The following is a 21010-nucleotide window of genomic DNA, read 5'->3' as shown; positions in this document are numbered from 1 at the left end:
AGCAGATAAACGAACGAAGTTTGAACGGTCAAAAGGAGATCTTGTTCAATTTTAATAATCATGCAAGTGATCTTTGACACGAGTGCAATTGAGCAAACACATGGATTTGCGTTGCTTTTAAGAAGTTGGTGTATGGAAGCTAGAGGTATACCCGCGGGTTTGAGGCAATTCGTGACCTCATTGGTGTATAAACTATGTACTTATATGCTTTTTCAGCCCGATTAACGGCTGCATTTTGAGAATTCTTTTGTACAAAGTTGTGAATTTTTGATATGCAAATTAAGGTCGAAGGGAAGGGTCTCCTCTGATCAAGCTGGTATGAAAAATATTTCAGCTGAAGTTTCCATACTTTGTCTGTGAACTAACCGATTACATCTTGTAACTTGTAGCAAGATAGAATTCCGTGAGCTACATTGTTGCAGTCGCTGCGCGCTGAACAAAATCTTTGAAATTTACACTTTCGATCGCTGTCCACAGGGGTGGTCTGGCCAAAAATCATTTTTGACTTGTGGCGACGCAAAAAAAGAGAATTGGAGAACAACTAAACTATTTTTGAAACATGTGTCCTAAATCCTTTTCATGAGCCAAAAATAAAAGAAAACTTTTTTTCCGACGGGAAGTCGAGAGGACCGCTCTTGGCGAGAGTGGCACTTAACAATTAAATCCTGTCAGTTTTCCCCAAAAGGAGTTTTTATAACCACGGTTCTAATAATTCTTTGTTTCAGCTGTTTTTTATCTCTCTACTGTTACGTGAAATTTCATTGTCGTTTCAAATTTCCTGTCCGGATGTCACGCGTAGACCACGAGCTCGCAAGAAACTTCACCATCTTCGTAATAACTTTCTTTTCGTCGAGAACGTAGATTCTTCGGAAGAGTCTGGTCAGACCTCACGACAGATTCCACATTCCTACGAGTGCCCTTTTAAATGGGACCGAGATGACGACCCGGCTCGTCTCCCTCGATTCATGACGAAGGCTGTATGTCGAGATTGTAAGCATTACTGCCTACCTGTGCACTACTCACAGAAGGGACTGGTACGAAAATGTGACGTCAGGACAGGGGAGGTAGTTTGGAAATGGATAACAGTTGAACTTCCGGTAGCTTTTGTCTACAATGCCTACTCTGGGTGAGGCGTGATTTCCTTTATGAAAGCGCTCATTTTACAGCTAATAGGACATGCAAAATAATGCTGATTGACTGAAATTACCATGTTTTGTTTCATTTTTCTTTTTAATTTAAGTTCAATTGTCTAAGTGGGATTCAAATGATTTAAACACTATTTTTCACAAAACATTAACCTGAAGGATTCTGGAATAAGTAGTTAAATTGCCAATTTTCATTACCTATACAGTTCATTTACTGCTAAAAATTATTAGGCTAGTGTATTCTAAATATGAAAGTGATTTTATTCCTTAATTTTGGATTAAAAAATACTTATACAATGATGAGTGTATCTGTTATATTGAAAAAATTACAACATCGACATAAAAAATCCTAAGTTACACCATTGATGAAGAGTCCAGTAAAATTGAGAATTTTCAACTGTAAGGCTAAAATGTCTGACCTTGCTTTCCTATCACTGAATATCAGGTCATCTGCAAAAAACAGATGTGTTAACCTTTTACATCCAAACATCAGTATGCATATTCTCCATACTTTTCTCTTAATCCTTTAACTCCTATGAGTGACCAAGACAGAATTTCTCCTTACAATATCAATACAATATCAATCAGTCAGGTGATGAGAATAATGAAAAATATAAGTTTGAGGATTTTCTAGTTGATCCAGTACCAAATTCTCAGAATTAGCATCATAATAATTGTATGGCAGACAGTAAGGAAAATTACTCATGAGATCTTGGGCATTAAATGGTTAAGGTGCTTACAAGGAGAATTGGATTAATATTCAAGGGCTTCTTCTGTTGTTGATCATTTCTTTTACTCTCATAACCTAATGTGTGATTTGGGGGGATATTGTGAGGAGTGATTGGATGCTAGTTACTCTTAGGGGTTGGAGGGTTAATTAGTGGAACATATAGAAAAATACTTTTCAGTCACTAATTGGAGAGTTTCTTCAGCACCGTAATTTACATAAATAAAATTCAATCTCCATAGAGGAAAAGTTCATTTTCCATAATGACTATGATTATCTCAAAGCCAAGGTCTCCTTAACAGTCCAAATGCATGTCAGTAATTTTCCAGGTCCTGTCTTAGATCCTCCCTTTGATCCTCCCTTGAGGGAGGACTGTGTGCTAATTTGCTACACAACATTTTGTTGTCAAGCCCATGTCAGTGAAGATCAGGGCTGATTTAACAAGAATTTTCACTCAATAAACAAATGTCATACTAAATGAAAACCGAGTTACAAAAACTGCACAGGACATTTTCAATCATGTAGTGAAACACATTGGGAATTTCTAAGGACAAAAAAACTGTTCACAAATCATAAAAAGAGTTCAAAACCCTCAGAACTAATTTAGACACCATTGTGGTTGCCATTTTATTGTTTTGATAACCAGTAAGGTGCTTTCACATTGCATGGGAACAATGTATTAAAGATTCAACATACACAGTAGATAAGATCATGGTCTACATCTAAATCCATGTAAACATAAGGAGTTATTAGAAAATAAGTTTTCCTTGTTGTTTTAAAATGCTATTAAGGAAACAGGTGATGAGAATTTTGAAATCCATCAACAAAAATAAATTATCATGATATAACACCAAATTCTCAGGAATAGGCCACAGATCTGTACAGTCATTGGTTGGGAGAATTTGTTTTCTAGATGTTGGCATTGACAGGGAAACAACCAGGATCTTGCTCACATGATGCAGAAAGATTAAATTTGTAGACAGACCAAATGAAACTGGTGCAAAATAATTCATTGCTAATGCAGTAAGACTCATTATATCATTCTGCGTCAGACTCTTCACCAGGTTGACCAATCAGATCTTTCACCTTCAACAGATCAACTAACTTGTTGATGTCATTACCACATGCTAAGTCCACAATGTCTGTTGGCATTCTGCTAAGGTGTGCTGGATTAGGCTGCACCCCAGCTGAACCTGTCACATACTTAAACACACCTTTAAACTCATCATCATTATCACTGATTGTCAAATGAAGGTTTGTGAGCTCTTCCCATGTAAATAACAAGGGGGCTGTCTGAGCACCAAATGGGTTGAAGTCGATCAGTAACACCTTCTGAGAAGCATACCTGTAAACATCAAATGTGTATGAACTGTCTGGAAATTTGTAAGCTATTTTCTTGTTGAAAAACTTCGCGATGTCGTTACAAATGTCTTCTTCATTTTGTGCAAGAAACTCATAGCAGCTAGCAATATCCCGCTGAGAGATTGCAATGAGTTTGTGATTTTTCACAAAACATCGAAATTCCATTCCTGGATTTATATCTTTCCATTTGCGAAGTACAAGTTCAAAACCATCCTGTAGTTCCCCTTCTTCATCTTCACAGTGTTTGAAAGTCTCAAACAATACCTGGGAAATGTTGTCAGAGCTCTTTAGCAGAAGATAAATGTCATTAGGGGAATCACATTTGAGTGAACCGTCAAAAGAGATCCAAGAGGCGTCCAGTGGGGCTCTCCAATTCAATTTAGGGAAAGCACTTCCATTTAAATCGAGTATAGCGTCTTTGATTCCAGTGTCAATTTCATTGAACTCAGGAGCAATTATCGTTTGTTCGCTGGGGTCTTCGTCCAAAGCTTGCCATTCGTCAGAATCACTCTCGATTTCATCGCCTGAATTTCTGGTGGCAACTGGTTCACCGGGCAGAACAACATTGTCAGCTTTAAGATAATCCACAAACTCCTTCGAGAGAGGAATCACCCGGCTTCTAATAGTGATGTTTTTGAACTTTGGATACCAAACAGAAAAGTTGCAATTCAGCACGTGTTCCCGTTTCATTTTCCCGTTGGAAGCTGAGACGGAAGAATGTTGCACCTTCCTTCAGTTTTTTTAATCTTAGCTCCAAAAGCCCCTTTTATATTAAAGGCGCTTTCGTCTGAAGAAGAGGGTTGAGGAAGCTCATGGAACAGCGAAGTTGATCATTACTGTGGTTATTACATCACCCTTCACGATTGGTTATCGACTTTCCGACTAATTATCGAGGCGCGGAAGTTTCTTGGTTGGTCGGCGCGCTAAACCGAAAGCAAACAGCGCAATAGCTTATGGGTAAACTTTATTGTCTTTCGCGATGGCCCGTATAACAACAACATGGCGGCTACCATGAAATGGAAGCGTGTAACAAATTCTACTGGCCCTGTGCCGCGGCCAAGGCATGGTCATCGAGCGGTAGCAATAAGAGAACTTATGGTCGTATTTGGTGGTGGAAATGAGGGAATTGTGGACGAACTTCATGTGTATAACACAGGTAACACTCAGCGCGGAAGGGTACAAAACATGGCGGCCTCTATGTCGTTTGTCTTCGCGCCAGATTTTGCAATGCGTTTTTTATGGCTCAGTGCCCTTGCGAAAGCAGTTCTGTTGTATCTCGATCTTATAATGTGCTCAATTTACTTTCCAGCAACGAATCAATGGTTTGTTCCGGCGGTGCGAGGAGATATTCCACCGGGATGTGCTGCGTACGGATTTATCGCCGATGGAACCCGACTAATTATATTTGGAGGAATGATTGAGTACGGAAGATATTCTAATGAGGTAAATATCCTCTTTTGCGCATTTTATATCAATTTTATTTCTATATTTCAAAAAATTTTACTGTGAAAATCACTTCACTGATTTATTTATGCTGTTCATAATGTCTCCTTTTTCTCGGTGGCAATATGTTTGAGCGCTTAAGTGTACAGGTTTTTTTTGCAGAAAAAAAATCTTTGTAAATAATTAGGTTTCGCGTGTCTTGTTTTTATATTGAGAAGCGATCCATCAAACTTAAAGTATGAAATATTGGCTTTCTACTATAATATCTGCTTTAACAAAAGAAAGTTGGATTTATATGGAGCTTCAATCAAAGTAATTCAGTTTATTTTAAATCCTAGATTGAGTGCGCATTTATCCCTTGTGTTTACACTTCGTTAAATCAAGCACTATCACAAATCCTTTTTATTCTTTGATTGGAAAAACGCCTCTTCAAAAGTCAGATTTTCACTTTTCTCTTAGATAGAGCGAGAAACGGCGTACCTGCTGTTTTTCTGATACTTAGGGAGCGTTAAAGTTCATAACCATTCTCTTTAGCTGTCCGATCGCTTGCGTTTCTTGCGTAGATCTGTTTTACGTTACAAACGCCATGTCTTATTTTCTGAAGTGGGCTATCAAAGCACTTTTCCGTACATCAGAGGGTGAAACAATACTTTTAAATCAGCTCAGACTCAAACGTTTTTATTGAGGAAAAAATACGTTTTTAACTTCCTTTTTGTCCTATTTCTTCACTCAAATATTTTGAAAATTGATACACGATATTGTACCAAATATTAGATATGGATGTCTCACCTATTGTTCTTGTCTCATGTTACACATGGTTAAAATCAGATATTCCCTATGTTGGACCTAGTATCCAGAGTCTTTTAATTCACTTTCCTGATATGTGACCTAGGTCAAGATTTACAGGAAAGATCTTTAAAAAGTAAATGTAATTTTTGTTGAAAAAAAGAAAATGTCCTTGGAGTCTTATGGCTTTCAATTTTTGTCTGAACAGTTGTACATCATTTGGAATGATTTGTATACTATTTTTAATGTAGAATAGGTTGTACATCTGTACTTTTATCCTTGGAACACTATTAAAAAATTCCTCAGGATAAATTTTTCCCTTTGAAAATATCAGTTAGTCATGAGAAGTAAATGTTCATTAGTGTTATGTCTTCCCTCAGTTTGGTTTTTGCCAAAAGAAATGTTTTCTAGATTAGAATATGATAAACTATTGATTACATTTAATTCGGCTACACATATAGCATGTTGCAAAAAAAAGAGCAACATTTGAATATATGTAGAGTGGAAATTGCAGTTACATCATAGTTGTGCTTTTCACCCTGAAAAAAAAAACACATCCATGGAAAAAGTTTTAAGGCTCACAGTAATTTCTGTTCTAATGATACACAGTAAAATTTTTTGCTACTGTTATGTAACTGTATTTTTACTGGTAAAAAGAAGTAATCCCAGTTAGGTTTAATAAATGACATTTTGAAAGGGTCATCATTCCAATTTAGACTCCAACTTGATTATTTCACAGATTTACTTATCTATTTTAGCTCAATGATAATTATTTTGATTAGCATCTTAAGAAGTGCTTCATAGATGCTGGTTGTTTGTTGTAACATCAATTTTCCATCATAAAAAAAAATTAATTTTGTAATGTAAGAGTAGACTTAACAGTGGCTGAAGTTTTTATTCGGTGAGGGATGGGTGTTGAAATTATGACTGAACAATCTAATTGAAAATCTTGAGATGTATCAAGAGTAAGATGTTTGTGGTCCAAACCTGTTTTGCAAATGGTACATGTGTATTGAGGAAGTGTCAGTGGTTGTGTTCCTTTTCATTGTTGAAAATGAATTGTTTACTTCCAAATGGAAGAAAATGTTTGCAAAGGAGGAGATTAAAATCTTTGTTTTATGAATCAGGACACATTCTATGTAAAACAGATGTTTTTGTTATCACTTTATCTTCCTTGCTAAAAGGATTCCAGCCTTATCTGGATTATTTAAACACATGCCTTATGATTAGTCTAATTTCATGGATGTTTGCTTTGGGAGTATTTTCAAATTCCATCCACACTTGAATATTGTATCATCATAAAGTTGTCCCTTAAAAAGTAACTTTATAGTCTGATTTAGTCTTTTAATGTTTTCAAGTGTGAATCAGGTGATGTGGATGGCTAGGCCATTGAAAGTTATTTTCTCAGAGATGGTGATTTTGATTTTGAACTAATTATGTCCTCTTTAGGTTGGAAAATGCAAATGGAAAAACCATGATTAACTTAAATGAATTGATTGGACCACTTAGATATTAAAGGGTTTGAATGAAACCTAGCTATTTTAATATATTTGTGAAATACTGACTTTTAAAAAAGTAGAATAAACATGTCAAATATCCCTTTCATGAACATGTCAATGTTTCCTGACACTTTTTATTAGGAACATTATTAGAACCTTTTTTTTTTCATTCTTTGAAAGTTTGACTTTTTCCACTCATCTTCACTCTGTCAGCTTTTTTTTTGGTTTTTTTTTTTCCTTTGGGCTCAGTGAATGACATTTGGGAGGTATTATGTTATCACAAAGTTAAGAGACTTAAAAAAAATACTTAACACTTCTGACCTTATCAGTACCAGTCATGTTTGACGGATGAATTTCTTATATGGCCTGCCTCACTACAACTGTCCATGGTTGTGTTGTAGTTAAAAAAAATATGTTGGCTCCAGTGATTTTATCCTAGCCTCATAAAACAGTTTCTTTGTTTTAAGATAAGAGTGATAAATTTTTATTACAAAGGAGTTTGGAAATTAAAATACTGTATTTGAAGTCATTTTAATGAGGCACTGCAACCTAAATGTTGTCTATAACAAGGTTTAGGTACTCAAATTATTTTAAGACTAGTTTGATTTTAGTTCTTTTCCCTAGATATATCTTGCAAGTGGAACTCTTAACTATTGTCATTTAGGTTTTTTATTTTATATGACACTGGCCAACCAAAGGATTATGATGGGATTACAAAATAGTACTTTTCTAACTTATAAATTATACAATTTGAAAAAAACATAAGAAATTGAAAAATAACACTCTTGCATAACCAAATGAGAGATGAAGGGATGTATGAATTAAAAAAAAAGCCCTAAATGATATCTGCTAGACTGCTGGGTTCTCCTTTTAAATAATATTGCATTTTGTTTTGAAACATGGGGAGGTTTTAATGTTCTATCAAAAATCACTGACAAGTATAGTCCATACACCTCTATATGACACCTGGGGGTATATGCTTGGTTGTACTGGCTAATAAGCTTCCCGGTGTTATCTCTTATTTTAAGCAGGACAGGTGAAAAGAAATTTTGTAACCTGCTGTGCTTGAAATAAGGGAGAACACTGAATGCAGCAAAGCAAGCGTATTGACCAATACAGCCAAGCATATATAAAGCAATCCTTTACCTTTTCAAGAATTTCAAGAAATTTTAGGAGGTTGATTTTAATGGTTACCATCTGAAAAGGAGAACAATAAGCATGTAGTTCTCATTCCCACTTTATGGAAATCCTGAGACAATAAAAATACAACTAGTATGAATAATTGAAAAATTTCCTTTTGATCATTTTTTTTGGCAGATGTATGAACTTCAGGCAAGTAGGTGGGAATGGAAAAAACTCAAACCAAAAGCACCTAAACCTCCAGGAGGACACCCATGTCCTCGCCTTGGACACAGTTTTACAGCTGTTGGTCACAAGGCATATCTGTTTGCTGGTCTGGCTAATGACAGTGATGACCCAAAGAACAACATTCCCAGGTCTGACTTATCATAATAGTCCAGTTATGTTACATGCTTGGTCTATTAATTAGTTAAAAAAAAAAAGAGAGAGATATCCTGTTTACTCCTTCACTCCCAAGCTTCCTGTTAGTCTTTACTTACCTTTCTATATTGTTTTAAAGTTCATCTGTTTGGAGAAGTGTTGACAGTTTCTACCTTGAAGAAAGAATACTGAACTAAAATTTTTGCATTTACAGATATTTGAATGATCTGTACGTTATTGATATCCGAACAAGTAGTAACCTACAATGGGAGATGCCTTCAACATTTGGCATGACACCATCTCCCAGAGAGTCACATACTTGTGTTGCTACTTCGGATTCAGACAACAAGAGACCTAGGCTTATTGTGTATGGTGGAATGAGTGGCTGCCGCTTGGGTGATCTACACCAATTAGACATAGGTATGTGAATATCCATAAAATGCACTTCTTGTGTGATCCCAGTTTTTATGTAATTTTAGATAACAAACTTATTGACTGCATGTATATTCTTGCCAAAGTGGTAAATCTCAATCAGAAAATAACAAGGTTTTTTAAGGAATATATTCTGATGTCCTTTCCAGCAGGCAAGCTTCTCTCTGTCTTAGAGACACCAACTTCATTAAACTTTATTTTGTATTTTGTTTTGTTTTTTTTTCTTCAAGACACAATGACGTGGTCAAAACCAGCTGTCAATAATGCCATTCCTCTTCCCAGAAGTCTTCACTCAGCAACCACCATTGGCAAGAGGTTTGTAATGCATCAAAATGAATTGTATATTTTATTATGAATTTCTCCTTTTTTAACATGACATGTGCACCTTGTGGTGATGGTACCAATTGTAAATCTCCAAATATGAAGAAAACTAATTTGCCTCAGTTACTGGGTACATGTAGATGAGCTTTTTTTCCGACAGGCTTTTTATACTCTACCAGCAAACCTGAAGTCAAATTCAACTTTTTTTGTTGTGGAAAAATTATCTGAATAGTACTTATTTGCTTTTTTTGTATTGCATTTGAAGAGGCATTTTTGCAAGCTTCAGTTAACTCTTTACACCCCAGCATAAATGTGAATCTTCTCCTCACTGCTCTCCATACATTTCCTATGGTGTTGACGGGTAGATTTTGTGTAACAGTCAAGAGCTTCTTTAGTTGGTGATCATTTCCTTTATTCTCATGACCTTAATGTGTGATTCAGGAATGATATTGTGAGGAGAAATTAAATGTTAATCACTGTAAGGGGTTAAAGGGTTAAATGCAAGTGTTTACAGTATCTGGTTATCCAGTTTCCTTTGACCAATGATTAAAATTAACTTCTTGAAGTAAGAGTGGTTCAGAATAAATTGCTGTTATTTGATTTCTTAAACTTTATATTTCAGTTTGTGTGCATATCAAGTCTGCTAAAGTTTATGCAGAATATTTTAAGCAGAAGAACTCGATAATGCACTGAGGTGATGTGAGAAATGAATGTTGTGCTTATTTTAATTGCAGAATGTTTGTGTTTGGAGGCTGGGTTCCTCTTGTCATGGATGAAGTAAAAGGACGACAAGATGAGAAAGAATGGAAGTGCACTAATTCCCTTGCTTGCTTAAATTTAGGTTGGATGATATATCTTTAACATTTGTACAGCATATTTGTAAATTTTTGGATCTTTTTGGTCCTAACATAGTGGGGATATACAGAGGTACTATGTTTCACAGCCAATCAAGGAAATGTATTTTGTACCATATGGTACAAATGAATTCATCATTTGGTTGGATTGGTGTCCAAGATGCTAATTGATGTTGCATTACCTCTTTGTCATGCACAAAGGATCATACTGTCAGGCTGGGAAGAAATGACTTAAGGGGTCAGACAGGGTGGAAATGAAGTCATCAAAAGGGAAGTTGTATGCATGATTAGTTTATTTGCACCACGTGGTACAAAATACTCCTCTCAGATTGTCTGTGTTCCATAGTGCCCCTGTATACTACTTTTGTTTTAATTAGTATGGAGTGTGTTCATGAGTTTTCCTTACCAGAGTAATTCTGCTGTAAGCTAAATGAAATTTTACTTCAAAATACCACTTGTTGAAAACCTTGTTTCCTTAACAAGAGTGATTCCTTTACTGGTACATGCAAGGTTCATTTTCAGTGGAAAAAATGATTTACATATGTTGACTATTTATTGATTTCTAGAAACAATGGCTTGGGAGAATGTAGTAATGGATCAGTATGATGATTCTATACCAAGAGCAAGGGCAGGACACTGCAGTGTAGCTGTGAGTGTTGGCTTTTTGTGTTGGTCATGTAACATGAAACAGTGAGAAGTACAGTGGTCAAATGAAAAGCAAGCTGGACTCTTTATTAAAGGGGCTGGGTTCGAACCCTGACTGAGTCATTTTATTGTGTGTTAGGGCAAAGCACTTAACTAGATCACAGTATGGCTCACCACCCAGGAGTAAAATTGATTACCAACAAAATGAAAGGGAAACATGACAAAATTCTGGGAGGAGGAAACTAGCAATGGTGTAGCTTATGATCCAAGAGAAGCAGCCATTCTCATACCCTTTTGATTTATGAACTCTAAGATGAGCTCAAGTTGCTGTCTGAATCCTACCTGTATGCACACTTTACATTTGACATTAGGATCAATTGAGTAAAAATCACCACAAAGCAGGACTCCAGATGGCCAATAGTATTTCAGTTTATGTAACAACATGCTGAGGACAATTTTTATTTTCTAAACAATTGGCCAAGTGCAAATCTTGACAACAACAAAAAGTCCCAGATAATAAAACAGCTAGTTTACGTCACATTGTTTTACACTTTAGAGATAAGAAATAAGTTTACCTAATAAGTAATTAGAAATATAGATTCTCATTTTGGTGCTGTACATGATTTGATCAGATCAATACCAGGTTGTACTTATGGAGTGGTCGAGATGGATACAGAAAGGCATGGAACAATCAGGTTTGCTTGTGCTTCTATTCAGTTGAATTATGTTCAGTAGTTGGTTTGAATTAAGAAGTAACAGTTGATTGATTCATCTGATCATGTGGGTGAGAGTGTGGATGGTGCTGTTATCCCTTTAACTCCCATGGCTGACCAAGACAGAATTTCTCCTTACAATTCCTTACAATATCAAGCAGACAAGTGATGAGAATAAAGAAAAATATCAATTAGGGGACTATATGTTGATCCAATACCAAATTCTCAAAACTAACATCACAAGAACTGTATGGCAGACAGTCAAGAGAATTATTGGTAACCGTGACTGACGTTTTGACAAAGAAAGAGGACATCTTCATCATTATCAAGCAAGGAATTGTTTGTCAGTCAAGCTTTAGTAGTCTGGATTGTTAAACTGAGAACTAAAAAGAGTGAGGTGTTAGGAGTGAGGGGTTGAAGCATAGTCTCCCCATAGCAGGGCGTGAAATTAATTTTTTTTCTGATAGCCACTTGGCTCCTAAATTTTTCAAAGTGATAGCCAATTAAAAAAAAAGTTGGTCGCCATTTTTTAAGAAAAACAAAACCTTTTTTAACGCTGTCAGCATACTGGACAGACCCTCCAATATTAAGTTAGGAAAGAGATAGTTAACGTGCTATGGAGTGGACACTAAGATGGATGATATTCAATGTTCAAACTCACCTAAATCCAAGATGGCGTCTAGTTATCGATCAATAATTATGACGGTGCTGCGTTTTGGAAACAAACTTAACGAGGAAGTTTGCCATAGATTTATCTTTGGAAATCTTTTTAATTCCCTATATCTCTAGGTAAGGTTATGATGAAGCATTCTAGTTGCCAATTTGGCGACTAATTTTCAGGATTTGGTTGCCAAAGTGAAAAATTTAGTCGCATTGGCACCTGTATTAGGCGCAATTTCACGCCCTGCATAGTTGACTAGATTGTCTCAGTCATCTCCATCACATATGGAAACAGTGCTATAACAATAACAGTACCATTATGCACCTCATAAAATCTTTTAACTTTTTTTGTTTTGTCAAAGGTGTGCTGCAAAGATTTATGGTATCTTGAAACAGGTGATTTTCCATTTCTGATTAGTTGTGAAAATGTATTACGATTGTACAAGTCTAGCTAAGAATGCACCTGCCTTTTTTTTAAATTCCAGAAAAACCACCAGCTCCAAGTCGCGTTCAGTTGGTCCGAGCAAGCACCACCACCTTGGAAGTTTGTTGGGGATCTGTACCAACTGGTAAGGTTTACAGTTTTAATTGTTTTAGTGGTACACTGAAATGTGATTGGGCATTATGACATCGCAACAGTCCATGGAAGTAGCAATGAAGAGGTTATCAAAGGATAAGTGATTCATAAGTAAGTGATGCAGGAAGGTAGTACTTGTCAAATCCCGTAAACATGATTCGGTAAACCTTGGTCAGAGTATTTTCTAAAATCATTGGCAGAAATAAGTGAGATTCTAACATCAACATTGAGACAACTTGTAATTTTGTGGAATAAAAGGAGAAAGTCCAGGGATATTTAGACATATCTACTATTGGTTGCTTTTTTGAATGCAGTGTAACATCGTCCTTGCATAATTTACTATACACAGCTTACACTCCCTGGTCTCTTTGCAGCTGATGCCTATTTACTGCAGTTACAGAAATATGAGCTTCCTCCAACGCCACCAGCAACACCAGTCAAAGCACAGTTTACACCAAGTGGGTCTGCAAGTCCTGCACTGATGAAAACACCTGTGCCAGGAGGAAGCCCTTCCACAGGAGGTGTGAAGGCTTCTCCACCAAATGGAAAGATCACATCTTCGCCTTCTGTCACACCTACACCAGGTAACCAAGGTGGAACCCCTAAAGTTGTTATGCAGTCGCCATCACAGCCTCCTAAAGCACAAGTACCATCAGCTGCACCAACTGGGAAGCCTGTGAATGTTGCACAGAAGATGAGCCCAGCTGCCAGTCCTGTGGCAAGTGTAATGAAGGCCTCTGTAGCTCTATCTACAGGCTCTTCAACAGGACAATCTGGAGCAGCAGCCACCACAGTGGCATCTAGTACCAAGACAACCATTCAGGGTCAGGCTGCCAATCAAGCAGTGTCAGCCTCCACATTAACCAATCAGGGGCTGACGTTGTTAAGAGCCCCAGTTCAGCTTCCGCCTGGTGTCCAAGCCACGATGATCACAAATGCTCAGGGTATCCCTGTGATGCGTCTTCAAGGAGCAGGAATTCAAGGAACGGCACCAGTCACATTGGTCACTTCTCAAGTGGGTGCAACACAGTTACAGGGTGCAACCATTGTCCGAATGGCCACACCTATTGGTGGTGCTGCGACTGCTGGAACAACAACAGGAACAGTGTTGAGACTGCCAGTGCAAAGTGGAGGAACCAGTGTACAAGGAACTGCAGTGCTCAAGATTCCAGTCACCTCGTCAATACAGATGCCTGGTGCTGCTGGGCTGACCTTCACTGCTATGGCGGGAGCCACTGGACAAGCTGCTGTAATCAAACAGCAGCTTCCTGTTACAGTTCCTACAAACCTGCCCCCGGGGACACAACTAAAGGTTGGTCCTCAGGGCCAGCTCACTGCTGTCGGACCGGGTGGTATTCCCGTGCAGCTCACCTTGCAAAATGTGAAGGGACAGGTACAACAAGGAGCTACGCTAACAACACCAACAGTTCTCCAAATAGCAGGGGGGTCATCAGTGAAGGTTACAAACACATCTCAACAGGTGTCCTCTTCGGTATCACCTCAGAAAGTCACATCATTGACACAGAGTTCAACTGCAGTTGGGAGGCTTCCAATAACTACCACCACTGTGATTTCTGGTGCTAAACCAGTGGTGACTGCTACAGCCAGTACCACGCCCTCAGCAGCTGTGTCTGAAAAGATTGTGGCTGTCAGTAAGGTGACTTCATCCCCGGTAGTGTCGTCCACCTCTGGACCTACCTCTGCTCAAGTCTCCAAAGGTCTTGAACAAAAAACGTTGCCAACAGCTTCCGCCACGCAGAGTCTCCCGATGGTTAATTTACCAGTCAGCAAACAAGTTACCCCTGTAACAACACAGGCTGTAAAAGCAACGGTGGTGGCGAGTAGCAGTGCTTCGGGAATAGTAACAACAGCCGTGTCAGCAGCAACCACTTCATCCTCGCCAATCCAAGCTCAAGCGTTAACGATGGTGACATCTCGTGGTACCGTACCAACTACTGTAGTCACATCAAGTGTGCAGCCCTTGAAGACAGCAGTATCAGTCAGTACTCCCGCAACCAAACCTGCAACCCCAACGGCAATAGCAACCGTTTCAACACCAACTCCAGTCCTCTCTACCGTCAGTGTGGCAAGAGTGACATCTGCTCAATCCACTGCGCCTCCTGCTTCGACACAGTTGTCTAGAGCGGCAAGCGTGTCAACGGTGGGAATGGTCAAGTCAACAGCCGGCATTGTGAAAGCAACCACAGCGACTGGGGCGCCGGTGGTTTCAGCAGTGTCGACCCCTCTTGTGTCTACATCAGTGTCCAGTAGCACTCCTGTGGCAGTTGTGTCTCCACTGGTGTCATCTACAAGACCTGCTGCGACTGTCGCAGCGGCCTCGCCCGCCAAAATGACGACAACATCGCCTGCAACAGCCAGCACCAAACCGTCTCAAGTCAGCTCTGCTTTTACACCGACTGTAAATGGTGGAGTCAGTGCGACGACTAATCGATCAATAACACCCACCGCAATAACAAAGGTAGTATTACCTTAACGTTCTGCAGTGGGCAAAAGTTTATAATAATATCTATTTTTATTGTTATTACCTTGCGTGGTTTCACCATTTGACAACGTTTTCATTCGCTAGGAATGAAGTTTCTCTTTTACCAAGGGTGAAAATGCGCGGGGGGAAAACGATACATAGAACTTTCTACCATGTAGTTAAAAATCGATCGTGTTTCCTCTGACTAACGAGTAAAACATCTATGAATGCTTGAAAGAACAGTTGTGTTTACTCACCTGATCAGGTACAAAGGCCAGCCAAGCAAACGTATACAAGGAAATTTCAGCCTTCAAATCAGTGGTATGATGTGGGAATTGTCAAGGGAATCTCCATGATGGTCACACATTACTATTTATCCAATGACAGCACAAGTAATGAGGTACGTGTTGATACAAGTCAGAAATGTCTGCCATGCAATTCTTATGATGTTACTATAGAGAATTTGGTGTTGGGATCAATTAACGATTCCCTACTTGATATGTTTCTGTATCTTCGTCACTTGCCTGCGTTATATTGTATCTATATTGTAAGGGGAAATTCCGTCTCGGTCACTCATGGGAGCTAATCACAGTTTAAATCGAGGTAAGAGCAAGTGTCATTGTGCCAGTTGAGGTCGTCGCTTTTCAACTGATACTAAAAGAAAACGCTTCCACGGGCCGCTGAGTTTTTGGTTTCCTCATGCAGCTCGAAGAAAAAAACATTTTCCTACAAATTTTTGTTGTTTTTCCAAGGGCAAAGCATTCTTTGACGTAGTTTGTCTTTTTTCAGGGAAACCTTGACGTCGAAAGCAGCTCCGAACAAAGTTTAAAGAAACAGGAACTTCTACCAGGGACTGCTTATAAATTCCGTGTGGCGGCCATCAATGCATGTGGTAGAGGGCCATTTAGTGATGTGTCGGCTTTTAAAACGTGTCTGCCAGGTAAAAGATGCTTATATGTGAATTTTAAACGAAATTTGTGTTTAGCTTCTGTAGGGCCTCTTGCTGGTTAGAGAAACGCGGAGAAAATATCCTCACCAAAAAAATTATCCCGCTGGAATGGGACGTTGCCAGCATTATGGCGATGCCCAACTTTCTACGAACTCTCAACTTTTATTCTGTTATTGCCTGGGGATCAGATTTATTTATGACTGTCTCTCATGTTTGTGTTTCACTTTTTGTCAAAGCCTGCCTTATGAAAGATATCGCGTGTTTTCGACACTGATATAAGTTACCAGCTACCAACTCAAATTATAGCACATTGTTGTCGCTGAAGGTGTGTCAAGTCAGTTATGTCCCACCTTACGTTACACAATGTTTTGTTTTGTCACGATACATCATTCTATTTCCAGTCCTGCCCGACAGGCGATGCCATGTTTTGTCACGCCACTCACGTCATGCCATATCAATTCATGTTTTGTCACCCGGGTCACATCATATCACAGCTCTTTCTTGTTTTTCAAACTCAAACTATTTTTTATTGTTTGGTAGGTTTTCCTGGAGCCCCGTCTGCTATTAAAATCAGCAAGGTTTGCACTAACGTCGTTTGAAATCAGTTTACTCCTCGTTCACATCAATTTGAAATTAACTTTCTCTCACTTTCTCCACAGAATGCAGAGGGTGCCCATCTATCGTGGGAAGCTCCGTCCAACACGGCGGGTAACGTGAGCGAATACTCCGTGTATCTGGCCATACGCAGTCAGTCAGCCAATCAGTCAGATGAGAAGCCAGTGGCCGGTTTGACTTCCTCCACAAGCTCCACCCCAGTCCAGCTCGCCTTTGTACGCGTTTATTGTGGTGCCCAGCCCACTTGCACAGTCAGCACAGCCACTCTTCAAAGCGCGCATATCGACTTCTCCACCAAGCCCGCTATTATCTTTAGAATTGCTGCTAAGAATGATAAAGGGTGAGGAGATACATCTGCTATTACTTTTGCATTTTGATTCATAGCTTACTCGTTTGAAGAAAGATAAGGAAATATTCAAACTAAAGTGTTATTCACATATTACTATTTTTCTTCATTTTTCTTCCAGTTATGGTCCGGCGACTCAAGTAAGGTGGCTTCAAGGTGAGAAATTTCTCCATCCCTGCGTAGGTCAATGATAAGCGTAAATTTTCCAAGATCTTCAGTTGCAATCTGTGTAAATTTTCTCTAGGCTTGATTCATCCTGGTCCCTTTGCGCATTATTGTTACATCATTTGAATGGGTCCACCCTACCAAACGATTATTGAAAGCTCTTACGTTACTTAGATCTAAAGGCAATTGGTTGTCACACTAAGCAGATTGACTCAATGTAATTTGACGTATCTGCCCTAATTTAAAGTACTCCGAGGGTTTTATTTTAATTATCACCTCTGTCGAAGTGAAGTTAAATAATGCTGCGTCGACTTAATTCTGCCAGATGTGAGAGACTTAAAAGATGGCCAACTAGCTGTCAAGACAACAACCAAACGGTCTGCCGCAGATAGGTGAGTAGTTCATGGCATTGAAATGAAATTCTATTTAACTGAGTGTATTTTAATTGAGTGTCGTAAAGCTAAAACCATAACAATCACAACGGCCAATCGGAAAAAGATTTAACATCGCAATGAGCTCATGAGGACTGGGACTCAATTAAAAGACAGGAAAAAGAGCCTGAAGCGCGGACAAACGGAAATGAGTTTGGTTTTGCATCTGATTGGTTGAATGGGCTTCGCAAGTTTTCTGGACCAATCACATAACATTGTAAAGATAAACCAGTACAATCCTGGTTCACCTTTGACGTGAATTTAAAATTTCTTTTTGATACGACACACGCCTAAACTGCTTGTACATCTTCTTATTTCGAAAGAACTCTTGAATATTTCCAGGTCCTTTTCTTGGACACTAGAAGTATCAGTATTGTCAGTGCCTAGCCATTTTGTGTTTTTGGAACTTTTTAATTTCAAGATATAACCCCGAAGACTGCCTTGGAATGAAAATTCTCAGTTTGAAAACTTTCTTCTTTCTTGTCATCCACTTTCTTGAAAATGCATCATTAACATAAGGATAAGTAAGTTTTTGATCAGTTCTAACACGTATATGTACCACTGTCTGAAGACACAACGTTTATTTTTATTTTCCAGTAGCCGCTCAGCAGATTCGTCCAAGAGGGCCAAGAAAGATAAAGAGAAAAAGGAAGAAAAGGTGAAAAAAGAGAAAGATACTGAAAAGGACAAAGAAGCATCGCAAGAAGACGCTGCCACCGCAAAAGAAACAAAAGAATCTTAATATAAATACCTTGCACAGACAGAGAAACAGTTATTTTATTCAGAAAGCTCTTCTTAAAAGTGAACTTTCTCGGTAGTAATACAGGCGGGCCATTTTTTACTTTGGTGAGTGTTTTTTCGTTTTCAATCCATTCGCTCCAGACTTTAAAGAAGACAATTACTGGCTTACGCAATTTTCTGCGGGTTCAATAAAGCCAGTAAAGATGGCTAAGCGCGGGTCACGCGTGATTGGAAAAGAACCCCTCCTCTCCCTGCACGATTTCAGCCTCAGAATTTGCCCCGCTCTTGCCATCATTCGCCCGCAAAACTCTGGAAAAATACTCTCGTTCTGCCGATTTGAAATTACGGACCTTTTTGGCGGAAGGAGAGGGGAGTAGCACTAAGTTTAATGTGAAAGTGAAAAAATACTTAATTGTGTTGGCTGAAATATAAAAGTGCAATGAGACAGGTAAATTCTGCGGCTTGGTGGCGAATAAGTTTTCAGGATATCTTAATCACGGTGTGATAATTTGTTTAGTCTGTTTTGCTATCGAGAACGTACAGTTTATTTTATCGTACAGAGAAATTCGTATATTATCGTCTTATGTTGCCCTTAATTGGGCTTCGTCACGAGAATGTCGGATAAATTAGGGAAACCTTCCGTCAGTTTGTTTGTTTGTTTCTTTTTCCACAATCTAATTGAGTGGCTCGGTTACTTAGTTTTTGCCTAAGTACGTCTGAGCCAGCGATTGTCAGAGGCTTGACTTGTTTTCTTTTGGTACTCCATGAACTCGGGTTCCCGAAATATGAAGCTTAGGCAAATATGACGGTGACACCTGACAATTGACGTGTTTTTTTTTTGTCTAGTTTTTTTCCTCTTGAATGCGTAAACATGTATAATGTGCCTTACGTGTCACGTTTATCCATCAGGTTTGAGCGCCGTCACTAGCCAACCCCAGGTCACCGCAAAACGTTTCGAAGACGAGTTGAAACGACACTTCCCTTCGTTTCAAATTGAGATTCGTTGAAAAAATTTTTGTCCCTGCGACCATAAATTTTGTCCCCTAAGCAAGTCGCATGAATTTAAACTGATCTTCGCAAAGATAAATTGAGGTAGTGCGACCTGTTGTAGAAGCAGCACACATTGAGCTGTTTTGCAGAAGAGACTTGTAGAGGTTGCTCTTAGTCTGTGATGGAAGAACTCCAGTTCTGTAGAAAACCATTTACGTTGCTATGCTGGTCGTTAATCTCGAAAAGCTCATTTGTTTTCTGCTGATGACGTTTAAGCCATTTGTTTTACCACTTTATTGTCGCCGTGGTGTTGCTTAAGATCCCTATTAGAACAATTTTCAGTTAGTTTTTTCCGATTACATTCGTTGTTTTTCTCTAAGCTCTCTGGAAATTCTCTCCACCCTCTCTCGGTCGACCAGATGCGAAGCTGAGGCCAATCGCGATTTTGTCCGTTTAGTTTTCTTACGTTTAAGGCAAAGTGCTTGTTTTTACTTTAAGTTTTCTTTGGCTCCCTTTGATACTTTTTTTTTTATGATTAAATCACCTGATTACTTTGGCCTTGGTTTACGACACTTTATTGAAATGCACTCGAAAGTTTTGCAGGGATTCTTAGATCTAAAGCTAATCACGAGCTTTCAATGTCGAGCGATTGGTGACTGGCTTCACACCTCGCATCGTGGTGTTTTCGTATTGTGATATGAACACACAACTCATAGTCTTAAAATCTCGAGGGATTTCCCAAGGGATAGTCTCAAGTATCCCTAGGATTCCCGGAGGGATCTCGTGGAGCGAAAGAAAATAATCCTACCAGTGTTTAATTCTATTTTTTGGTTAAATTATAGTTTTTTCTTTTCATTTGGGAAATCCTGGGGAAATATGGGCTTGCATTCTTGTTGTACAGTGTGTTACCCTATTCAAATGGTTTCTCAACCTTTTACCTCCTTGGATCTGAGTCGCAATTATCCCTTCCCTACACATTTCCTTGTCAATATGCTAGGAGAATTTGGTGCTCTATTACGGTAGCGCCCTAAGCCCTCAGTTCGTGTATTCTCTTTATCTTTTTTTCCTGGTAGCGTACTGATATTGTAAGGAGAAGTGACTTCTCAATCACTTCCGGGAGGTAATCGGTTAAAGCCACCAGAGACTCGGAAGTTTAACTGTAAATATGTATAACCTGAGGATCTTACAGTATCATGGCAGCAAAAAAAAAACATTTTAACAATGATTCCTTGGCTGTCGGTGTACCCATAATTTATTATAATGTAGTTATTTAACCCGATGACGGATTTAACGGTGTAGTATTTTAGTGCTGTACGTGTTCTGTGAATACATTTAATTTGATAAGAGAGAACAGTTCAGTTTGTACACTAGAAGTGTGAGAGGAGGCTGTAAAGGACTTTTTAGTCTGCGGATTTTGTAAGAAGAAAAGTAGTAAATGTAAATGTATTTACCTATCTCAGAGACAATCGCTTCAGATTAAAAGGCGAAACTTCCGGACAAAGTATCTTGGTTGCTTTTGGGTGATTTTTTTTTTTCGTGCAGATTTGTTTAGCATCTCGTGTAGGACGCGGTCGTTTAGGAATTTATTAAGGTTCATGTTAGTGTTCGTGGTGTAATTTGTAATCCT

General features: G+C 38.7%; 2 protein-coding genes across 3 annotated transcripts; one reads left to right on the top strand and one right to left on the bottom strand.

Moving 5' to 3' along the window:
* Nucleotides 1-2464: 2464 nt before the first annotated feature.
* LOC131794822 (cell division cycle protein 123 homolog) lies at nt 2465-4102 on the bottom strand. The gene has a single exon (XM_059112386.2). The coding sequence runs from the start codon at nt 3922-3924 to the stop codon at nt 2911-2913; it is 1014 nt and encodes a 337-aa protein (XP_058968369.1). The 5' UTR covers nt 3925-4102; the 3' UTR covers nt 2465-2910.
* Nucleotides 4103-4217: 115 nt separating this feature from the next.
* LOC131794787 (host cell factor 2) lies at nt 4218-20887 on the top strand. Of its 2 annotated transcripts, none has more exons than XM_059112338.2 (18): nt 4218-4390; nt 4544-4677; nt 8280-8458; nt 8677-8882; nt 9125-9209; nt 9950-10056; nt 10636-10718; nt 11347-11409; nt 12450-12483; nt 12573-12656; nt 13039-15143; nt 15412-15546; nt 15936-16086; nt 16636-16673; nt 16755-17050; nt 17178-17212; nt 17547-17613; nt 18253-20887. In XM_059112338.2, exons 1-18 carry the CDS (start codon nt 4234-4236, stop codon nt 18392-18394), a joined length of 4101 nt encoding a protein of 1366 aa, XP_058968321.2. In that variant the 5' UTR covers nt 4218-4233; the 3' UTR covers nt 18395-20887. The 2 variants fall into 2 exon arrangements, with proteins under 2 accessions (XP_058968321.2, XP_058968320.2); XM_059112337.2 differs by having other exon boundaries at nt 18250-20887.
* The last annotated feature ends 123 nt before the right edge of the window (nt 20888-21010 follow it).

The sequence above is a fragment of the Pocillopora verrucosa genome, chromosome 14 (genome assembly GCF_036669915.1).
Source record: "Pocillopora verrucosa isolate sample1 chromosome 14, ASM3666991v2, whole genome shotgun sequence".
NCBI classification, from domain to species: domain Eukaryota; kingdom Metazoa; phylum Cnidaria; class Anthozoa; order Scleractinia; family Pocilloporidae; genus Pocillopora; species Pocillopora verrucosa.
The sequence above is the reverse complement of the archived record's forward strand: the minus strand, read 5'-3'. Positions and strand labels throughout refer to the sequence as shown.